General features: G+C 38.3%; 1 protein-coding gene across 1 annotated transcript; it reads right to left on the bottom strand.

Annotated features, from left to right (window-relative positions):
• Positions 1-1,969: 1,969 nt before the first annotated feature.
• On the bottom strand, positions 1,970-23,155 carry LOC134655116 (uncharacterized). Its single transcript, XM_063510577.1, has 17 exons — positions 22,871-23,155; positions 22,222-22,398; positions 21,647-21,824; positions 20,956-21,135; positions 20,402-20,587; positions 19,565-19,683; positions 19,039-19,180; positions 18,624-18,694; positions 7,819-8,047; positions 7,130-7,330; positions 6,454-6,551; positions 5,993-6,112; positions 5,490-5,648; positions 4,178-4,255; positions 3,912-3,983; positions 2,832-3,008; positions 1,970-2,106 (listed from the first exon to the last, which is right to left on the bottom strand). The coding sequence occupies exons 1-17, from the start codon at positions 23,084-23,086 to the stop codon at positions 2,038-2,040; spliced, it is 2,472 nt and encodes an 823-aa protein (XP_063366647.1). The 5' UTR covers positions 23,087-23,155; the 3' UTR covers positions 1,970-2,037.
• Positions 23,156-24,491: the final 1,336 nt, after the last annotated feature.

Here is a 24,491-nt window from a genome sequence, read left to right as displayed (position 1 = left end):
CTAAACAAGATACCTATCGAAAAACTCGACTGTATAAAACTTATAGCAAATTTAATCAGCTTTCATATTGTACAATGATCAGTCGTTAGAACGCATAGTTTCCGAGATATAAGCTAAAAACCGAAAAATAGGACCTTCAAACCTCCTTCTTCCCCCGGCTCAAGTGCTACGGCCGGGGACTTTTGATATGTTCACATCCTAACTAGTTCAAACAAAGTTAAGAAGTCAAAAATTGTGTTCCAAGCCTTTCCCTCTATACCTTTTTTTGAGAATTCGTTGCCTGGCCTAATTTTAAGTTATTTCTTGTTATCATCAGCGATTTTTTTGTCACAATTTGCCGCCCCTAATATCTCGCCGCCCTAGGCACGTGCCTACTGTGCCTTATGGGAAATCCGCCACTGTTGTTGGTGTAGGGGTAAGAATGTTGTAGGGGGTCAAAGTGCACTGGGCAGGGTCTTGCAGACCACTGAAAAGTTTTTGTGTTGAGTTGAGTATACCTACACATTTCCCCTCCACAGCTATACTCATAGATCACGACTATTAGCCCCCCGTTTCACCCCTTTTATCTGCCGTCATTTAATATGTTACGTCGCTTATGCCTTTTCCTCTTTGCTTCTATTCCACGTGTTTGTTGTTGACAATCATTCATTTATTTGCGTTAAAAAAGGTTATACATATACGAGTTGTTTCTGTATACCTAATATACATTTTCAGGTTCCATCTTCCTTAACTGACTAATGCAGCGTGCAAATAAATGTTAGACTTTGTTGTTATGTTGACAAGTTTTGTTGTTGGTCGAAAGTGTAATGCAAGATTGTTGTAAGGGTCAACGTACATTGGGCAGGGGTTTGCAGGCTATTGTAAAAGTTTTATGTTGAGGATTCCCCTTTCCCCTTCAGCTGTAGATCACGACTATTAGCCCACCCCCTCCCCTCTTCACCCTTTCGGTTATGCCTTTTTGTTTCTACTTGAAAAGGCTTGTTGCTTCTTTCTTAATCACGACATCACGACTAAGTGCCCGAATAGATTTTGGTTGTAGTACTTGTAGTTTATGATACATATACTTAACCTGGATCATTAAGGCCTCATTCCGTTAAGGATTATTTCTACATCCCTTATGGTTATTTAAATTGAATACATAAATAATACTACCCCACCCCAGACGATGCATGTTACCTAATCGAAGTCCCAGTAATTCTTGATATTATAAACAGATAAACAATGCATTATTAATATAATTATGTGCTTATAATCACATTATAAGAAATCACTAGTGATATTTTTATTTTAGATCAGCTGTTGTATTGTTTATTTACATTGAATTTTGGAACAACCAGCGCCATCTAGATTAGTGAGGAGAATGAATTTGTTCATTAAGCAAGATTCTGTTGTTGTGAGTGTGGTGGCGCGTGTTGTTAGTACCATAATACAGCGCTAGATGGCATTTTACTATAGGTACAGGGTGTTGCCTGTAACACGAGCAAATAATTAAATAAAACATAAATTAAGGGTTTGCTCGACGCGACGTCGACGAAACTGCGCAGCGACGTCATTTTCCATAGCGCTGACCAGACGCCGACGCCCGAAAGACGCCAAATGTGGGGTGGCCCTAACTCCTCAAACTGACCAACATTTGATACAACTTTAAAAAAATATGAATCCTTTAGACTTCCTCTTTTTCAGCATACAAAATAAATATTGCCCTTAATGTACGCTGACATCAGTGTGTTTGACGTTACTTGTTACGTTTTAAACAAAATTTGCAATACTTATACTTACATTGAGTTTGAGTCTTAGAATAAACTTTAAAGTGTAATAAAAATCAAAACATAAGTTATTTTTAAAAGATGCTGAACAAATGTTGATGATCAGTTTGAGGTGTATCTACTTTCCCTATTATTTGTAAATGAATTGCATGAGGAGATTATTAAATAAAATAAACATTATTTATATTACAATCAGTATTCTTATATGTCAAAGTATAAAACCATAATACAGAAACAAAACTGTCTGAAAGTTTATATTCTCCTAAAGTCTTCACTGTCCTATATCTCTTTCTCTGACTGGGTACGTGAGCTGGTTGCCGCGGTCCCAAGAATACAGTTCCTGTAACAATGGAAAATAAAGTTTTTGGCAAAAATTACATTTTTGGTACAAGCTTTTAGCGCTGACTGTACTTTTCTATCCACCGACAGTTCTAATACTCATCGAGACCATTCTAAAAACCCCAAACACAATTAGGTTGCGTTGTTTAATTACAGAGTCCTAATGGCCACCTCCTATCATCAGATCAGCTCGACGGTATAGTTTGTAGCTTTCTAATAGACCCCGAAGGCTAATCCTATTGTCTATTGTTAAGAAAAACCGCTCGTGCCACGTGCCACAACCACCTGCATAAAAAATCGGTACTTCGGTTACTGAGTGCCGGCGAGTCGAACGCTACAGAACCAGTCTAAAATGTGTCATCGAGATGCGTTATCGGAGAGCGCACCTACACTGGTTTTTTGAGCGTTGGACTAGCCCGCGCTCAGGTGCCAAATAGAATAATTAGGACCCTTTTTTGCAGGTAAGTAGCACGTGCGGTTTTACTGAACAATAGACAATAGGATTAGCCTTCGGGGTCTATTAGAAAGCTACAAACTATACCATAATATTGCATTGTCACCCGACTTACACACGTATGCAAATTTTCAGGAAACCGGGAAGTGGGTCAAATTTAACTTGATTTGACCCGTACAAACATACATAGGTACATACAATGCAAGTTACGAGTGAGTAAAAGCTTCCACGACTTTTCTCTTTCCGCACAGACTCTAGAAGGGAAGATTTACCTTGTGTGTATGATCATATCCCAGTTGTGTGGTCTTCCGGAATGGGTTGGTGAACGGCAGAGACACTTCTAACTGCTTGTTTTGGTAGAGGTCTATGGCTACACTGACTTTGCTCTCGCGTTCCGTGGCAGAGTCGAGGGCATACAGCACGCCGCACACTATGAACATTTCGCCTACCTAAAAACATTACATAGATACTCATCATCTTCCTCGCGTTGTCCCGGCATTTTTGCCACGGCTCATGGGAGCTTGGGGTCCGCTTGGCAACTAATCCCGGTAATTGGCGTGGGCACTAGTTTTTACGAAAGCGACTGCCATCTGACCTTCCAACCCAGAGGGTAAACTGGGCCCGTATTGGAAGTAGTCCGGTTTCCTCACGATGTTTTCCTTCACCTAAAAGCGACTGGTAAATATCAAATGATATTTCGTACATACCAACCGGGTTCGAACCAAAAAACGAAAACATTGCATATATACTGATTGATTGATTGTCCTGTTGGTCATCCTAAATTACGTTAGAGTGGAGGCAGATCTCCGTGAGCTCGGCATCGGCGAAAGCTGGCGTGATACCGCTCTGGACCGAGCAAAGTGGCGTGCTCGTGTGTTGGAGTCCAAGACTCATTTTGGGTCATCGCGCCAGCCAAGTAAGTAGTAGTAGTAAATACTGATTGGGGATCAAAGCTATTTAAGTCTCGTGCTTTTGAGTCCCTCGATACGACTCAAAATTATATAGGACTCAGAACAAAAACAAACTTTGCTCCTTTGGACTGGAATTTGGAAATCTTACGTTTCACTGATGATGACTGGTTCTAACGACACAAGCTGACCAACAATTCAAAATAATTTAAAATTAGTCATGCTATACCTACTGACTGGGGAGTTCGTAAATCTGGGCGCCTAGCCAACGTGCAATCGTTAAAGCTCCATTAGTGAACGAAACGCAACTGTCACTGTGATACTAGTGGGGAAGAGTGATACAGAGAGATGATTACGATACGCTACGGGGCGTTAACGATTGGAACGTTGGCTACGCGCCCGGTCTGGTAGATGCTAATTGAAAATATAGCTTAATTAACTTACTTGTTTATGATTCAAAGAGATGTTCCAGATATAATCTATGTTCAAATCGTCCTTGCTGGGATCAAAACTTAACTGGAAACATAAAAAAATATCGATAATAGTGCATATACTATACGATAAATGTGTACCTACGTATGTATGTACACGTAAGTACTTATTATACTTATTACATAATATTTCAATCGCTTAAGTTTTTAGAACCCACGAACAAAATAAAACGTTATGACGTCGCAAAATACAGAAAAGAGAAGGTATAGTACTCTCACCTTAGCAACGGCAGTATTGTTAGAACCTTCTAAAGAGTAAATTGCCCAGAGTCCATTATCATCTGCACTGAAATCAACCTGTAACAAAATACATCAGTTAAAGCAAAACACCAGTTAAAAGAACAACAAGGGTCCCTGAAAACTGTGTCGTTACAAGGGAATTAAGGGATACATAGCAAAATGTGCAAGTCGCAAAATGAGCACTAGTGCAAATCGCAGAAGGTGCAGGTAGTAAAACGTGCAGATCGTAAAACGAGCAGGTCGCAAAATGTGCAAATCGTACAAAGTGCAGGTCGCGAAATGTGCAAATCGTAAAAAGTGCAGGCCGCATAATGTGCAAATCATAAAAAGCGCAGGTCGCCAAATGTGCAAATCGTAAAAAGTGCAGGTCGCGAAAGGTGCATATAGTAATGTCGTTTGCTTTGTGTGTCGTCCCTAGTTAAACTGCATGGTACAAAGTCCAACGAGCATATTTCAAAGCACTGCCTCATAAATTATTTGCTCATAAAACAAGGTCACGATAAGGTATCAAAATAATAAAAAAGATAGCAGGTTTGTTTCAAAATATTTTAACATTCGGTAATCAACAGAAGCCTTATTGGCAACGATTACGCTTTTTGGACCTGTAGAATCTGAGCTCTATTTCAAAATCTACACATTTTGCGACTTGCTCATTATGCGATCTGCTTGCACATTTTGCGATCTGCTCATTATGAGATCTGCACATTTTGCGATCTGCTCATTATGAGATCTGCACATTTTGCGATCTGCTCATTATGAGATCTGTACATTTTGCGATCTTCTCATTATGAGATTTGCACATTTTGCGATCTTCTCATTATGAGATTTGCACATTTTGCGATTTGCTCATTTTACGTAGCCTGCACATTTTGCGACTTGGACATTCTGCTATGTATCCGAAAATCTATACTTACAATGTTGGTTTGTGTTGACAACAATAATTATGAAGACGATAATGATGTTCATCTTGGTGACAATGATATTGGCATTATTGGCAATAATGATAACAATGAAACATACATAGACATAATAACATTAATAACAGATTACTCTCACAACGACAGATTACTCTCACAATGAATGACTCTGATCTGGTTATGTTGCAAGGTATAAAGAAGGCCACCACGATGCGGTCGCTGCACCAACTCACCAATATGGCAATGGCAATGATGTTGATGATGGCCTTCACAATGATAATGACTCTGACCTGGTTATGATGTATAAAGACGGCCACCACGATGTGGCAGCTGTAGATTATGATGACTCTTACAATGAAAACAATCTGACTGACCTGGTTGTGCTGCGAGGTATACAGACGGCCACCACGCTGCGGCAGCTGCACGAACTTGATGCGGCTCTGCGTCAGATCGTAGCGCATGATGTCACCTGGCTTGCCAGAGTCGTTGGCTTGGTAGAAGAAGGATCCGCTGTACACGATGTGACCGTTTCCCTGGGAACACAAGTTTTAATAAGGTTACAAAATATCGTGAAGAAATATGCACACAAATATTAGGATAACGTGTCTGCCAAAGACAAAAGTATGCTAACATAATCTAACCAGACGATTAAATCATTATAATGTGGATATGGGCAATTAATCAAAAGTTAGAGTCAAAACGAGTAGGTGTGTTATTTTTAATGCATCTCAGCATCACATTTTATCAGACAAGAGACAAAGAGAGTGGCAGAGAAATCGTTATGGGATTCCGAAATATTTAAAAACAGGTAAACAATATTCAACGATCTCGCTTCATTTCCTAATGTTGTATAGTGAAGTTTAAATAAATATCTTACGAAGAAAGGTCTCTGAAGTTTATGTGGCAGGTCAACTTGGTCGTTCTTGAATCTCGCCTTACTCCAGTATTCTCTCAAACGTTCTACGTCGTTCTCTTGCGTCGTCCATAGCTTCTCCTTCTGGAAAAGGACGAAAGTTAGAAGAGAAATAAAATAATAATAAATGTTAAATACCTACATGGACTGGCATTGAGTTATGGTGTATGTGTAGAGATACTTACTTATGCACTTATTATACAAGCTATGTATCAATCATGTAATCGAGTTAGTTTGTAAGTTGTGTTTGATTAATAAACACATGTAATCAATATTCTATTTTATTTTTTAAAACATCCATCCGTACATGGCGACCCTGCCAGCTAGGGTACCAATTAATGAAAATTCACAATGGAAAAGTTTGTCTTACTTATACGCCTGTTTACAATTTAAAAGTCCGGTTATAGCTAGGGGCAAGTTCCTACCTGAGCTTCTGATGAATTTGAGTCTCGAAGCCAGGCTCCAAACATTTCGTCTTTAAATCGGTGGTAGACTGGTTTCCCAATGGCATAGAGTTGGCAATCTGCAAATAAGAGGTAAGTAAATAGGAGAGTACTTAATAGGTACCTACTCCTAAGTAATCTCTAACCTCTAATACCTAAACCTGAACCTAATTGACGTAAAAATGTTTACACTGTAAATGAACTAGAAATGTTATGGGATTTCTTGGGTAGAGAATGTTTAGTGGATTAAAACGCTGCTTTCCTACGTAGCTTCCAAAAATATAGACATTAATAAATAGCTCTCCAGGAGTATTCTGATTCTGTTTTAAAATTGGCGGGTAAATCCTTCCCTGTCTGAGATCTCAAATCTGCGTATGCGTACATAATTTTATGTGAACAATAAAATGATTACTAGCTACTACTACAACTAAGCTATGTGTGTAGGTACTTAAATGTAAGGCCTGAGTGGACGCTCGAAGCGGAGCGTTCGGGGGGGCGTGCAGCGTGGCGTCAGGCTCACAAGTGATGTGAGCAGCGTGCACTAAGGCCGCTCCTATACGCTTGCATTTGTTTAACATGCACGCCGCACGCCCCGCCCCACTGCACGCCGAACTCGAGCGTCCACTCAGGCCTTACACTAAGACTTGTAATGGCTTACTCGTATTCCTCCTAGGCCTATTCGTCATAGTAGAATTAAGAGGCGAGATGAAGATCTTGCTGCGATCACATCTCGGACACGTGGGACAGTCGTGGCCCTGGTTGACGGGGCAGAGGTCGTCCAGGGACGTGGGCGGGGGCGGGGGGTCCCCGAACTCCAAGGGGTGCTCCTGTGGCGGCATCGTCATGTTGCGGTTCGGGTCTGGAACAGGGAGATTGCTCATTGTCGACAGTGATATTGCTTATTCGGTTACTGGTAAAATCGGCCTGTACCAAACTTCGTAGACAACGGGGAGGGGATGAAGTTAAAATGTCTGTCTAAAACAAAACTTCCGTGAGACAAAGACATATTAAATATATTAGAAACGGGTCACTCACGTATTTTAAGAGCGTTTTTTGACTTAAAATACGTGAGTGACCCGTTTCTAATATATTTAATATGTCTGTCTAAAACCCGCTGTAGAGTACGCTATTTTCCGGAAAGGGCGATGTGAAAGCAGTTACGGCACTTAGGGAGTACAGCAGCGAGGGAGATAAGGCCTGAGAAAAAGCATTAGGTTGTCTAAAAGCGGTTTAACGTTAACCATTGTGAGTTTGTGGGAAGAGAAGAAGAAGACGACCCTTGTAATCACTGCAATAACCGCGGCCTCACTTTGCCAACAGCGGAGGAATGAGAAAAAGAACACTCACACAGCAGCTGTATATTGCCTCTAATTCCATCAGCAGTCTGATTCTTCACTTCGTTCTTGGCCACGCAACTGTACTGCTTCAGGTCGTACTCCTTGACTCCATGTATCTCGAGTTTCATGATCCATCGCCAGGGTTCACGTGTGGGGACCACTTCGGTGCGGTAGCGGGCGCCTTCGATGGTGCCTGTGTCTGTCTCCCAGGCAAGGACGGGTTCAGGCCAGGCTTGGACCTGGGAAAGAGCGCTGGGGCCTTATTCGACATGCCACTTTTGACGTCGCATGTTGAAGTTCATTTGAATCTGAACAATCATGGGTTGTCGAATAGGTAAAGTGTGTCACCTGTCAGTGAATCTCATGTAAACAAATCATTTCATCGCTAGACTTGGTTGTCTATTGGTATGGCCGCCATGTTTGGATTTATGACATTTAAAAGGGGATTCTATGGCATAGAGTAAACTGCATTTCTATTTTCTATAGTTTTTTGATTCCCCTACTCGACGCAAGATGGAGTTAACAGTCAAATTTCGATCTTGGCGTTATAAAAATAAACCGCAAGAACATGACATGCAGTTGCGTTGGTGTAGATCTATCATGAAAACGAATATATGACAATTGTCCAGAAATAAAAAAAACTTGACAATAAACATACAGCAATACATATACCACTAAATGTCAAAAAGAAAACAGATTTAGTATAATTACTAGGTAACAAATTATATATAAAGTTTAAATTTTAAACCAATCGTCGTGGGTCCTAACCCCGGCTCTTAGCAATGAACATCTTGTAACTTGTGTGAAAAATATCATTTGATATTACACCAATTACTTTATGGTGAAGTAAAATATCATGAGTCATGAGGAAGACGGAGTAGCCAGTAGCCACAATAAGCTATATTTTTGTCCTCTGGGTTAGATGGCAGTGAAATAGGGAGAGATAGTGAAGAATGCGGCAAAATAAGCATTTATTGTGTTGTTAGTAGTTAGTAGACTAGTTTTTTTTTCTAAAAATGAAAATTGACGCAACAGCAAGCTCATAGCCCCCTATGAGCCAGTCTGTTAGGTGCAGGCTTAAGGGCTAATCCCGGGGGAAGCGGAGCGTCGGCGACTAGCTGGTGCATCTGCTTATTAACCTCTTCTCACTTTTACCTCAGGTCCTTTGATTAATAAATTAAGGTAAAATTCGTAAGAACTAGTGCCTGTGTCATATTCTAAATTGGACGCTATGCCTAATTAGTTGTTATAAATTAAATACAATAATTATTTTTTTAATTAAATTTATAACAACGCAACGTGGGGTTATTCATGATGAATTTTAATGGCTTATATAAGACAGCGGTTGTATATTGCCTCAAAAATTTGGATTTTGTCAGTTTGAATGAACAGCAAACTGGAGACATTGAGATTAATTTTAAACTTATTATTTTAGGTGTTCGTAAGAAATAAGGTATTGACAGACATTGACGGAAAATCGCGAAAACCCGGCCAGGTGCGTCGGACCACGCAAAACGGAGGAGGATTCCATACTTACTTCTTCTACCATGTATCCATATGCCAAAATAGCAACAAAAAAGCCGAACAAAAATACCGTTTCTTCGCAGCACTAGATTTCAGTCCTTTTTTTAGAAAAGTAATATGTTTAGGTACATAATATATATATATATATACATATATATATATATATGTAAGTAATTTTGTTATGTGAAACTTATATGTTGTGTTACGAGACTTACGAGTAGGTAACTTTAAACTTTAACAGCCTAACAGATCCCAATAAGGCCTAGTTTACCCTCTGGGTTGGAAGGTCAGATGGCAGTTGCTTTCGGAAAAACTAGTGCCTACGCCAATCCTTGAGATTAATTGTCAAGCGAACAATAGGTTCTCATGATCCGTGGCAAAATCGAGATAACGCGAGGAAGAATAACTTTGTCACAAGAATATTTGGCCAAATATAAATCCTTACTCTCGTGTATTTGACCTACCTACTCGTATTGAGTCGTATTTTGCCACCTAGTAGCCTCGAATTGGTTGTTATATGTGGCTTTCCATAAATTAAGGGTCCTTATGCTTCAATAAGGACGTTTTCATGGGGTCCCGTTGTTTCCCATAAAGTTTTCCTCCAGGAACAGAAAGTTGAATTCTCATAATGTTGAATTATCGAAATGTTGGATTCTCAAAATGTTGAATAATATTTTCACGGATATCACTGATATCAGACTAAATCAATAGGTAGGTAGGTTAGATTCGTTAGGTAGCTTCAGATGCCCGAAGGGCAAATCGCCTAGAAATAGGAGCCACGCGAAGCGGGGCTCCCTAGTTAAGTTCAAGTCAAATTCAACATTTCAGGATTTCAACATTTTAGGAATTCAACTTTATGTTCCTGGACGAAAGTTTTAAGTCATAATGTATTGTTTGTCATATTATCATAACTCATAAAACTGAAACCGTTAACATTTCAAGATTTTAGTTAGGTTATCCTATAGATAGGTTAGGTTAGGTTAGATTTGTTTTATGGCAATCCTGAAAAGTGACGCGTTTCTGAACCAAATGAATTATGACTAACGAAAATTCGAGCAAACAATACATTATGGCTTAAAACTATCTGGGAAACAATAGAAACCCCGTTTTCATCTGAAGTTGCAATAGAAATTGAAAAAGCCACATTTTTTCAAGCTTTTACTTAGTTTCATCTGTCCCGTTGGTTGTCTGTCTGTTCCAATGTGGTTCCAATCAAATCATGCAAATTAAATCCCAACAAAAACATAAATGTGAAATGAGAGCCAAGTTCAATATTGAGAATACGTGTCGTTGTTGACTCGCCGACAAAAGAATTGAGATCTATATGGGTGCCAAGTTCTGTGCTGTGTAGAAAATCCTGAAAATATAAAGGATTTGTCTTGGCTAGTTTTTAACAACAAACCAAGTTTTTGAAAAACTAACAGAAAAATATATATTACCTATATGCCTATACGTAAAAACTAGCCAAGACAAATCCTTTATAATCTCAGGATTTTCTACACAGCACAGAACTTGGCACCCATATAGATCTCAATTCTTTTGTCGGCGAGTTAACAACGACACATATTCTCAATATTGAACTTGGCTCTCATTTCACATTTATGTTTTTGTTGGGATATCATTACTTTTTGTACAGAAATTACTATAGTATTCATCATGAAAGCAGTTTGCCTAAGCTGAAAAGGAGACCCTCGCTAACGCGCGGTTAATTGTCAAAAAGTTTCAGTTTCACATTTTTTCTTTTGTATACGCCTTATAGTCTACTTTCATTCCAAATATCAAGTTTCTAAGTAATCTAGAAGTGGGCTAGGTTTTTGGTCTATAAGTATTTTTTTTTCCATCGATATATCAATAATTTCCAGTTTTCAGATTTTTCCCTCTATATGCACCTAATAGTCTACCTTGATGCCAAATATCAAGTTTCTAAGTCATCTAGAAGTGGGTTAGGTTTTTGGTCTATAAGTATTAATTATTTTTTTTCCATCGAAATATCAATAATTTCCAGTTTTCACATTTTTCCTTCTATATGCACCTAATAGTCGACTTTGATGCCAAATATCAAGTTTCTAAGTGATCTAGAAGTGGGTTAGGTTTTTGGTCTATAAGTATTAATTATTATTTTTTCCATCAAAATATCAATCATTTCCAATTTTCACATTTTTCCTTCTATATACACCTAATAGTCTACCTTGATGCCAAATTTCAAGTTTCTAGGTCACCTGGAAGTGGGTTAGGTTTTTGATCTATATGTCAGTCAGTCACAAAAATGCCGGTTTTTAAAGGTTAATTTATCAATAACTGTTTGAGCTATGTTTATGAAATAGTGTATTTTGAACAAGCTAAGGGACTTGAATACATGTGCCAAATTTCATGTGTGTAGGTTAAGTAGGTTTCAAGTTGTGAAGGGGTCAAAAGTAGCTCGAAATGGTTCGTGTAATATTACACACGGTTGCTGCGTCGCCAGTTCCTTTTTCTTTGAACTTGGCTGGACACGCTACCGCGTGTCTAGATTTGACCCACTTCTCGGGTGTTCAATGAAGCTGAAAATTTACATAAGTACATAATATGTAATATGGGTGACAATACAATATTTTTATGGTTACCATCGAGCTGATCTGATGGTGATGATACAGACAGTGGTCTTTTAAGTCTTTTTAACTTTGTGATAAAACAACGCAACTTAATTATATTTGAAAATATTTAAAGAAAAATACAGTCAGAAATTAGAAATTTTGTTATCTAACCTCTCTATCACTCTTGCATATTCGAGCGATAAAGAGGCAAATAGCTGAGTTTCGATTTTCGCACTTCCCGATAGGCCCCTTTGTAAACAAACCGCCTTGATGTGTCTATGTCAAATTTTTAATTGTCTGTGAAAACTTGTTAAAAAAAAGTTTAAAACAAAGGCGTAGGCAAAGAGTAGTATAATATGTATATAGCTGGTCAACCAAATCTTGTCAGTAAAAAAAGGCACGAAATTCAAATCTTCCATGGGACGATATCCCTTCGCGCCTACATTTTTCAAAATTGCCGCCTTTGTCTACTGTCAAGATCTGGTTGACCAAGTATACCTATATAGCGCTGGCGGTACACCGAGAAATTCAGTAAAATGCTGCAAATGATGTTAAAGGTATGAAAATCGGTACGATTGATCTGTAGAACATTTGAAACAATTTGACCCGAAGCACCAACAAATAAAAAGAAAACGAGAGGAGTTATGACGTCATCTTTTTTTGTAAGGAATAAAAAAAATATTGTTTAAAAACCTATCGTGTTTGGTATTAAACGAAAGGGCTTTCTGAGCCGATTCCAAACATATATCACATCATTACATTTCAGTATTTTTTTTTTATTATAATATAAATAATTTTCAAAACATACCAATTAAGTTTGGGTTTCTCCAGATACAATACGGCAAATTTTTTTTTGTAAAATATACCTCTAATCTTATACCTAATATCCTCATATCTAACCCTAATAAAGCAATTTTGAAATTATATACATTTAGGTTTTATTTTTATTTTTCAATTTTACATAGTGTGATCTATGAATCTCTCAATTAAATATTTAAAAAGAAAGCATAAAATTAATATATAACGGTTTTTTTCAGAAAGTCGCTTATATCTCGGAATCTATAAGTCGTAGTAAAAATTGTCTATGTAATAATTAAGAAAGAATTAACCGAAAAAACTCACCTTTAACGTCCCCCCTTTCCCGAGTTCTCCGCCCCCCACTCATCAGAACTTTTTCTTACTTAAAGCTTAGATATTACCAAAGGAACATGTAATAGTATTTTATGCAACTGTTGTTTAAGAGAGGTCAAAAAAGGCGAGTGGCGTGAGTAACAAAACAACAAACAACAACCGAAAATTGTTAATAAAGACGCCACTAGTATTTTTTGACTCAGTTAAACAACGTTGCATACAATACTTTTTCTACGACCAAGCACTTACTTTGAAATGCAATGAAATAATAATAAAAATGGATGATGATGATTGTTTCATGTCCTAATGTGATAGGTTGTTCAGTGCGTGGGATTCTTAAGGGGAACGAAAATTTTATTATTTTTGCGCTACGACGCACGGTTTAGGAGATACAGCCCTATAAATATTTTTCTTCCTCTTTTTCTTTTTTTTCTTTTTTTTTCTTTTTTTGTGTTTTTTAAATCTTACTTAGGGGTTTCTTAAAGGGGAACGAAAATTTGATTATTTTTGCGCTACGACGCACGGTTTAGGAGATACAGCATTATAAAGTTTTTTTTTTGTGTTTTTTAATCTCTTTTTTGTGTTTTTTTTAAATATTAATTAGGGTTTCTTACAGAGGAAGGAACATTTTAATATTTTTGCGCTACGACGCACGGTTTAGAAGATACAACCCTATAAAAAAAAAATCTTTATTTTTTTGTTTTTTGTGTTTTCTAAATATTACTTAGGAGTTTCAAAGGGGAACGAAAATTTGATTATTTTTGTGCTACGACGCACGGTTTAGGAGATACAGCCCTATAAAGATGAAAATAATCGTACCATTAACCAAAACATGTATATGGTTTACTCATCTGTCAGAAATGACAATTAAAATTAGATTGGAAACAATGTATTCCATACAATATTTTTTAAGTGGTGATTACACGAAGTATCGTAAAAGTGCCAAAAAGATACTGCGTGTATGCACAAATATTTTTTTTGGGGAATAGACTAAAGACTTGTGTTGATAACTATAAGTTAGGGGTTTAAAGGTGTGTGCACGACCCTTTAAATGACAAATAAAAGTACGGGAGTAGAAAAAGCAAGTTTCAATACTCTTATTTTACCCGAATGACATTATTACTCGTATTGAGTAATTCGGCAGGGCTATTATTACACTTTGTAAAATTGAAAAATTAAAAAAAAAAACCTAAATGTAAATAATTTCAAAATTGCTTTATTAGGGTTAGATATGAGGATATTAGGGATAATTTGAGGTATATTTTACAAAAAAAAAATTATGGTATTGTATCTGGAGAAGCCCAAACTTGGTATGTTTTGAAAACTATTTTTATTATAATTTAAACAAAATGACTGAAATGTAACTATGTGATATATTTTTAGCATTGGCTCAGAAAGCCCTTTCGTTTAATACCATACACGATAGGTTTCTAAACATTTTTTTTTATTTCATACAAAAAAACATGACGTCATAACTCCTCTCGTTTTTTTTATTTGTTGGCGCTTCGGGTCAAATTGTTTCAAATGTCCTAAAGATCAATCGTACCGATTTTCAGACCTTTAACACCATTTGCAGCATTTTACTGATTTTCGCGGTGTACCGCCAGCGCTAGAAGTGGGCAGCAAAGAGTAGTATAATATATAGAACAGTCGGCAGTCAACGTTTGTTCCTAATAAATATAACATTGATGAATCAAGGCGGTTTGTTTAAAGAGGGCCTGCCGCGATACCAATTTCGTTATCTGCCACCATTAAATTTCGCTCGTATATGCAAGAGTGATAGAGAGGCAGATAACGAAATTTCCCCCCACCCCCCTTTGGATGGTTCTTGTTTGAGTTATAATGTCACTGTATTGAGGACTCAACCTTTCCATTTTTAAAGTGTTTTTATATCGACATGACACTGGCTACTGTAGTAAATGCCAAAAAAGAAAAAAAAAACGCTGTCATAGTAATCGTCAATCGAAATAAACAACGTACAAATATCCAAGAAAAATTTGCAAAATAGTATATGATAAATATGTAAAACATCATTAATTATCGAATTAAGATTACATACAACTTTGTGTAAAAAAAATTGAGGCAATTATACAGCCCGATTATACGGGTTACATCTTGAAAAAGATGATTATCTTGGAAAGAAGAGTAAATATACATAGGTGAACATAATGGTGAACAAAGGTATAGTCAAATAGGTAGGGACATAATTCAGGGTTTGCTTGTCTGGTCCACGCATGCTGTACCTATCACGACCACGGCACGGCCGTCTCCTGCTAACTTTTCGCTATAATAGTAAAATCATAGGTCTAATACCTATGATTTTAATATTATAGCGAACAATATTTCATGTTCATGATCTCGAATTTAAGACTTTAGCTTAGATTTATGGCGTGCGGCCTAGCGCGCGTTGCCTCTATGAGGAGCTGTCAAAGCGCTTTATATCTGTATGCTTTTGATGATGCGGATCAGCATTCTTATCCAGCGGGGCAAGCGGGCAGCCTGCAGAAGGGCACCCTACCGCACTTGGTAGGTCACTACACTCACTACCAGGATTTAGGGCTAATAATTTATTTATAAGTTTTTAATACCTTTAAACGAGCAATTCTTGTAAATTTATTTAATTATTTATATGTATATATATTTCGGGGATCTCGGGAACGGCTCTAAACGGATTTAGATGAAATTTGCTATATGGAGGTTTACGGGGGCGCAAAATCGATCTAGCTAGGTTTTATCTCTGGGAAAACGCGCATTTTTGGGTTATTATATGTTTCCCGAGCAAAACTCGGTCTCCCAGACATTAAGTTTTTAATTTAAGTGTTTTTATCATGTTTCATATTTAAACTTACAGATGTCAATCACCAGCAGAGTTTTTGGAGAGGTGTGGTTTTCTTATTTCCTGTTACCAACCTGAAACACCATACCTACTTAAATATCAGAAAATAATAAAGTGAAGAAAATTAAATAAAGTTGAATGCTTAAAAACTTTAATGTTTTATTAAAATTAAACGAAAAAAAATGTGTAAACTGAAATAGATCTAATTTTTTTATTTGTAGTTGAATAACATATATGTATTTAATCTCCTTTAATTAAAAATCATCTCTGAGTAGATACATATTAAACAATAGGTACTTTTAGGTCTTGGTAGTAATGTTAGGTCTTATGACCTACTGTATTTGACTATATTACTTACCAAGACCGAAGCCTGACCTGTCAGTCACCAACTATTTTGATGCTCTTTGTAGGTAGCATCAAAATAGTTGGTGACTGACAAAGTTACCAAGTTACTAAGGTAGTAGGTACCTATATAGTAGGTAGCAGTAGCGCAATATTTAGTCAAAATATTTTGACTAATTTAGATTACTTTTATGCCAAAAAAGTAATACAAGCTATTCATGTTCCACTTAGTAATAAAATACGGACAAACGTACTCGACTGTTTCCTCCGTGGGTTTTGAAGCTAGAGCAATGATTTTTTTAACACAGATTAATATTGTCAATAACGGTGTCGGACCGTTTTGCTTTTTTTGATATTTTTGTTTTTTAAGGCGCTAGAGCCCTTCAAAAATGGCCAAAATGGCCTAATTGACTATGCCGCAATGAGAGGCGTGGTATTCAAAACTGATATCAATTAGCCAAAAAAGCAAAACGGTCCGACACAGATAATTTCATAATCATTTAGATTTCCAAATTTGGTTACGATTGGTTAAGTTTTGGAGGAGGAAACAGTTAAAAGTAAACAGGAAACAGGAGGTTTCGTACTCGACCTCGATATTTGAGATTTTTACGCAGGATTTTTCACCTTGTCCTTATCGCATTAGTTTTAGGTGCCGCTTCCGTTAGCGAGACGGGTATATTTACCTAAAATATTTAAATCTCAGCTCCAACAGGAGGCTCTTAAGGTACAACTTGTGGTTTATTAACGTGGTTTAGAAATAGGCAGCTTGAGTTGAGAGAGGTGATGAGTAAATTGTTTCATTTTTTTACAATTTTGAGCGTTTATAGGAGAATGTGTGGAGCAAGCATTATTTGACGTGTAGGTGTGGGTTCAACAAAAAGATCGCTTGTCAATAAGGCATTCTTGCTGTTAAAATTCAATTATTAATAGCCTTTATCGACCATCAGCAATGTAGTCCCTTTTTGATTGATGGAAATTGTCACGTAAGTTCCACTACTCGCCGCCGCATCGCCTACAGCGCATTCGTTGGTCTATCGCTCACAAGATGTCATTAATTCATGTAAACTTACGTACTGAAAAAAAAAAGTTTTACTCTTTGCTATAAATTACCCTTTCGCACGTCAAAAACTCCAAGATGGTGCCGAAGGTCATAGAGAACCAAGTCTACCTTTGGAATCATTACTTGTCAAAATTTGACATTAGCAATCCACAGTTAGGTGACAACCAAACCAAACCATTATAAACCTTAAAGTAATAATAAAACAAAGTTGTTTTTTGTTAAATTATTGTTTGTACCAAATGAACTTCAGCACTTGATGAACTTCAAATGAACTTCAGCAGTTGAATTTCAAATGACGCGAAATCTGACAGTTGCACATGTCGAATAGGGGCCCTGATGATGATGAACTAATGCTTTTTTTGTCTGTCAGAGTCAGATTAGTGTTAAAAAGGTGCCAATCGGCATGGTTTTTTTTGTTTCAGTGTATCTAATACCTTTAAACGAGCAATTCTTGCATATTTATTTATTTATATAATTATTTATTTATATATTTATTTATTTATATGTATATATGTACATATATTTCGGCGATCTCGGAAACGGCTCTAACGATAGTAACGATTTCGATGAAATTTGGTATATGGGGGTTTTCGGAGGCAAAAAATCGATCTAGCTAGGTCTTATTTCTGGGAAAACGCTAATTTTTGAGTTTTTATATGTTTACCGAGCAAAGCTCGGTCTCCCAGTTATTTTAGAATAATGTAGGTAATATAAACATTAATTACACCAGAAAATTATACATAGTCACTTTCACTTCTACCCTTTAGTGTGTGGTTAACTTTTAATAAAAAATATTTTTAACATTATCTGTTTTTGAGTTTTTGCAACAACTCTTCGCTTCTTAATAGAAAGATGTAGAAGTGCAGCGAAATAACTCCCCTAACTAAATTAAAGATGCTAAATACGAACGAAATTAGGAACCAACGATATAAAAATTTCACTGGTAATTTCTCTTCCTCGAGGGCCCTTTACTGTTGACTCCAGCCAGCCTATTATGGATAGCTTTATCCATCTTTATCCACGTGATAAAATAACTGTCACTGTTTAACACCGTGGGAAAGAAAGTGACGGACACCGTTTTATCACGCTGTCACGTAGACAAGAACGACCATCATATCCGTACAGGAAATCAATTTTCCTCGTTGCTAGGAACGGTGCAGCGGACGCAACGGAACTACGGATGATTGGAATCTGGACTGTAGCCTAATTGATTAAGAGCTTTACCCGAGCTAAGCAGATATTCTTCAGCAAAATGTTTTATTTAGGATAAATATTGAAATTAAAACTAGTATATTTGTACTGACTGTTCTGTACATTTCTGGAAAACTATTCTTATGTGCACTACTCACCTCACACTGAATCTTTGCCGTTTTATTGAACACGTAGGCAATGTTGTTATGGACACGGATGAAAGGACTGACTGGAAATAAAAATAACAGGATTGTACCAAAATTATCATGTTTACCTTATCATCCTATTAACTTAATACTGTTAAAGCATCATTCAAGTGATATTATTCGCTCTTCGAAATCATAAATCATCATAATATACCGGCGGAGAACCTCTTCCTCAGACTTACTACCCCTTCACTCTAGGCCACTCTAGGGTCTTTGCCAGACAGACTGCACATTTGAGTATAAGTACTCTCAATAGGCTTCCACGACGGTAAACTTTGGCAGCAGCCCATTTTTGCAAGGCTCATTAGCGGGGCACGTAGGATATTCAACTACGGGCTCCCACAGGGTCCCTGACTGACAGACTTACAATAGACTTCCACGTCAGTAGTCTGGTTAGCAGATGGTAGTAAGCCGTTGTTGGCGAGGCAGACGTAGCGACCCGTGTGCCACCGGGACACGTGCGGTATGCTCAACTGCGGGCCGCTCACGGACGCGTCGCGCCAAGAACCCTGCAGAGATATGCATTGTAAAATAACTAGTAATAAATGCTGGCAGTGCTGTGATTTCCACGTATTAGGAATAGCTATGTTGCAATCAAAAGTTAGTCAGTAAGCCAATACGGGAACCTAATACTTTTCTATGACAGATGACCATGATTACGTGATGCTTTCCATAGAAAATTATGCTCCGGAAGCTCCGGCCCGGACACGGCCCGGTCTAACGTGAGTCATCCTTAAGCCAGCGGTCAGCCAGACAGCCCCACTTGTCCCTATGCCGTCTCACATATATTCGTCTACCTGTGCTGCTGGTCTCCACTCCCAACTCCAATTCTTCTACAGGTTATACGACTAGGTACTATTTTTTGTATCGCTACACGTCTTAAGTATTGTGACCTGTATAATAGCAGATCCATCAGCTTTACGCCACTCGACGCCAGGCTCTGGCTTGCCGGACGGGTTGCAGCTGATGCGGAGGGTTTCACCTTCCCGAACGATTACACGTGTATGGCCCTCTGTTGAACAAGAGAAAACTTATAAAACCGCAGAATAAAATAAATAATTACTAAGTACATAAGATTCACTCCCTAACAAAACGCGTCTATTACGACAGATATGACCGCCAGGAGGCGGAAGTGCGAGCAGGCGTCCGTTCCGTAGCGGTGCGCGGCAACTACTATGGCTAGACACCAAAATTGGTGTGGGCCGCATCTACTTATAGGTACTTGTAGCGACGCGATGAAATCGCGGAGTGAGCCATGCCTGCTAAAACTCAGCCATAGGCGAAACCACATCTCCGAAACCCTTTTCAAAGTGTATTCCCAACGAAATATAAAGGTTGGATTTGCGAGGTCCCCAGTGCAAGGCCGGGGGCGAGGGCCCCATTCGCCCACGCCTAGCTACGCCACTGCTAAAACTTCTAGACTTGTTAGTTCGACTTTCTTTTGTTGTCATTCTGAATATTGATATTACCTAGATTTTTGATGCTCATTGTTTTTGATCATCCTTAATTATTAGCTACTTATTAAAGTGTTAACACACTTAACACAGTAAAATTTACACAGTTGATTATAAAGAAGAAGACCTCTTTGGCAAGGACAAAGTAAGTAGACTAAGAACAACCATACTACCATCCATCTATACTACCGCTGTTCACTGGATAAACGCCGAGAATGATCTGTGGCCAAGATAAAAAATAAATGATTCAGCATTGTCATTATGCAATTCACCTACGGGCAAAAGTAGGCGGTATCAACAACTCCTTCTCCGGGTTCTGGTCCCCCTGCTTGTACATGGAGATGCCCGGCCTCCCCGGGGCGCCGTCGCGGCCGTTGTCCCCGCGCTGACCCTTGGGCCCAATGGGCCCGCGGTCGCCCTTGAAGCCGCGGAGACCTTGGGGACCGATAGCGCCAGGTTTGCCTGTAATTTGAGGCAATCATTTAATAGACATTTGGGACCTCTCTTTAATTAAAATCTCTCCTCCCTTTAGCAAAATTTGATTCCTTATTACCATTAATCCTTCCAACGGAGTTAAAAGATTTACAACTTGAGGTATCTTCACCTAAAGTTGCAAATCCTTTCTCTCATTTAAGTGAAGTTACGAGTAAAAGGTATGCGACTTTAGCCGACTCATGTTTCCTGTGTCTCCTGTCCTCATCTTTCTTGTATGGCTATTATTTATTATTTGTCAATAAAATAACTAACAAAATGGGGTATACGTCACGACCCCTATACATATAACATTCTTAAGTCCTTTACAGTGCTTTAATGTATAAATGTATACTTACCGTCTTTCCCGTCCTTCCCGTTTTTCCCTGGACTCCCATCCTTGCCCGGTATGCCGTCCCTGCCATCCCTCCCCGGCGCTCCATCAGCGCCGTTTCTCCCCGACATACCATCGAGCCCCGGTTCACCTGGCACTCCGTCCCGACCATCTAAACCTGGGCTGCCTGGCATTCCTCTTTCCCCTGAAAACCAAAGATATTATAAATAGAGTTCTAGTTTATTGTACATAGAGCATTAGATTATTTTCTACTTTATGTAAATTCTTGTGTAGGTATATATATTTCTTTATGGTTCCTAATACGCGTAAAGTGTCATTCAATAGAACTTGCTAACTATGTAAACAAACCGCCATACTAAAATTTACACTGAATGCCAATTTACTCGTAACTTTTGTTTACATTGTTAGCAATTTCTATTGAATGACACTTTAGTTAAGGACGTGGCAGCAACATCGTAATTTAGGTAAAACCCAGAGCTTTTCGCTGTGACTTTTCATTGATATGATAGATTTTCCTTAAGTTTGCCGCTAACTGAAGCTGCATATTTTGGAATGAATTTCATTCAATTGTTAAAATAAAAGTACCTACCTATTATATCCTACCCGTACTTAATAAAGTGTTTACTTACGCTTATTCATGCTTTGAATTCATCACAAACACGGTTATAAAAATGTTGTCTCAATACTATACTTGCCTTTAGGCCCCGGTGGTCCCACTGGACCTCTGCTTCCCGCGTGCCCCGCTGTACCCGGGGCTCCCGGATCGCCCCTCTCCCCTTTAGGCCCCGGCAGACCCATGGGGCCTTTGGGGCCCTGGACTCCAGGAGGGCAGTAGTCTTGTGTCGCTTTGCAGAAACCTTGGACGACTTTGTACTGGTGACGTGAAAAATTTTGTTTTTAAAAGAGGTCTCTTTTAAAATTATTTTATACAGTTACAGAAGACTGCAGAAGAGAGGGGTAACATATTAGGCAAGGGAAATGGTAAATACTCTCAAATTATATGAATTTGCCTAACTGCACTGTACTGTAGTCTAGAGTCTTAAATTAGGGTCAATTTTTCATGCGGTTTTCTGTAAGGTGGATCGGCCTTTAGCGACAATCCGGTCGTTTGTCTTTATCGATGTCCTGTATTAAATATTTTATTATATTGAATTGAGTACTATCGAACGGCAACTGCACTTCTAAAGTTTTTGCTGGAATGCAGTACAGCTAAGTACAGCCTTTAAAAAAATGTCTAGGAATCATTCTCAATAGATATTTTAAAACATACTGGCACCCGGGAGTAGCTGGTGAGCCACACCCACGTGTCCCCTCCTGGTGCTGGACCCTTGGCTCCCGTTCTCCTCATCTGCTCCGCATCTTTTTCTTCCAACTCCCCTCGCATCTTGGGGTTGAAGAACTCCACGTGGGGCGCCACTGTGTTATCTTCTTGGCTTTGCGATGGTTTCTAGAACATATTAAAAGGCACTGTCGACTTCAATTTGGGATAAGTTTTTTTCTGCAGGTTATGACAATTTTATGGTAGATGTCGCTAGTTGCCTCCCTCGCAATATGTCTCGATGGTTCAGTAGATAGAGCGGTGTCCCAAACCGCTTGTTCGTGTCACACTCGAGACTGAAATTTTCAGTATTTAAAAGTTTTGTTTGAAAAATTATGATTTTGTTAGCATACATTCTCTGCGACCATTTATGACTTTTAATGATTATAAATATCGCACTGCAATTCTAATTAGAATTTGTTTCTAGAAAAATCTTAAAACGTCTACTTTATTATCATCATCAGTTTCTTTCTTTCTAACATTGCCTCCAACATTATTATGTTAGAGGCAGTGTGGTTGTGGTGTACACTGTACAACCGATTAAAATACATAAATGTTTCTATTTACCTTTTAGAAACAAATATATAATACATACTCTTACCAGCATGGCATCCCTCTTCATGCGGTGTACGCCCTCCAAATACGCTTCAATCTTCTTTTCCAACCCATCTTCTAGGACACTCACAAGACTATCCCTATCAAAATCAGATTTTCCTACATTATACGTATGTACGAAAAGCGAGAGAACAGCACAAGTGCAAGCGAAGATCGAAAGTCTTCGACAACAGGGCTCAATGTCTTTACGTTTACTAGACATTGCACATTTCACATTTCACTCACATGTCACTACACAAAACACATCAACATCAAACACACGAAATTCCCAAGCATTCGCTTTTACCCTGGAGATAGCTGTTGAAAAATTTCTGTATGATTATATCCGATTTAAATTGTTAGAATACAACATCAAAGTCTTGGTTCTTTACTCGTAACTAAAGTGTTCCATTCGTAACTTCGTCCGTAAGTTTTTTAGCAATTTTGAGCACCGAATATGAATTTTATCTTTTGGTTGTCGCAAAAATACTGCCCAGCGGCATGGGACAGTGATATCTGAATATAATCCGACCCAATATGCTCCTTCCGGCGTTGCACAACGGGTACGATAACGCAATTGTACGTTATTAAAGCTGATTCAATCAGAGCATCGACAGTCGGAATAGGGCTACAAATAGTAGGTACCTACTATACTATAGGTCTCCCACTTATCTCAGGCTGTTGGTGAAGAAGCGCGGTAATTTACTAGTAGAAGATAGCTGAGATTTGGGAATGAAATTACATAGTTTAGGGGAAGAGTGGCATGAACGAGGTTTTGAAAGAGTAATTTGCGTTACTTTGGTAATTTGGGAACGAATTTCGTCCTAGCTTTTATTTTTTTATGAGAACACTACATTAGTATTCCGACACCACCAAACATTTTACAAAATTTGCCCCAAAACTACCAAAATAATGCAAACAGGTATTTCAAAACCTGGCTCCTTCTTTCCACTTTTCACCTACCTAGATATACCTATTACATTTTTACTTACTTAACATAAGTACATTCAAATCAGCTTCATGGCAGTCAAGATTTCGACCAAACTCCGTAGCTGACCACGATATCTTTTTGTTTTTGCCAACCGCCTGAGTTAAACGATAGACCTGCTATAACGGTAGACCCATACACTTGAACCACATATACTTGAATGTTTTTAAGAACCAATAATAGAATCACAGCACGCTGAGCGAGGAAAACAAATGAAGTGATTCTATTGTTTATTAACAAACACATCCCCCGTAAGGCATCCTTGCACAGCTCTGGTCAAAACGCAGCCTTAAAGGTACTGTTCGAATTCAAACTACACCAGAATTACTGCTGCGCTGTAATATGCTACCGCAAATGTCACAAATCCGGGCTGCAACATATTTAAGGTACTTACTGTAGGGACTTCTATTATAGGTACCCTACTAAGGCCCTAATCCTACCCATAGTACCAATGTAATATAAACCATTTTCAATTGAAACAGAATTGCATTTCTTTCGATTTCATAATAGGTATTACCTACCTAGAATCTGTGCGGAAAGAGATGAGTCGTGAAATGTATGGGCTTCCTTACATGCCACGACTCTTCTCTTTCCGCACAGACTCTACCTATTTTCTTTTCGTGTATGAGCCTTAGGAGGA

Source organism: Cydia amplana, chromosome 16 (assembly GCF_948474715.1).
Source record: "Cydia amplana chromosome 16, ilCydAmpl1.1, whole genome shotgun sequence".
NCBI classification, from domain to species: domain Eukaryota; kingdom Metazoa; phylum Arthropoda; class Insecta; order Lepidoptera; family Tortricidae; genus Cydia; species Cydia amplana.
Note: the sequence above shows the minus strand (reverse complement) of the source record. Positions and strands in the feature narration are given on the sequence as shown.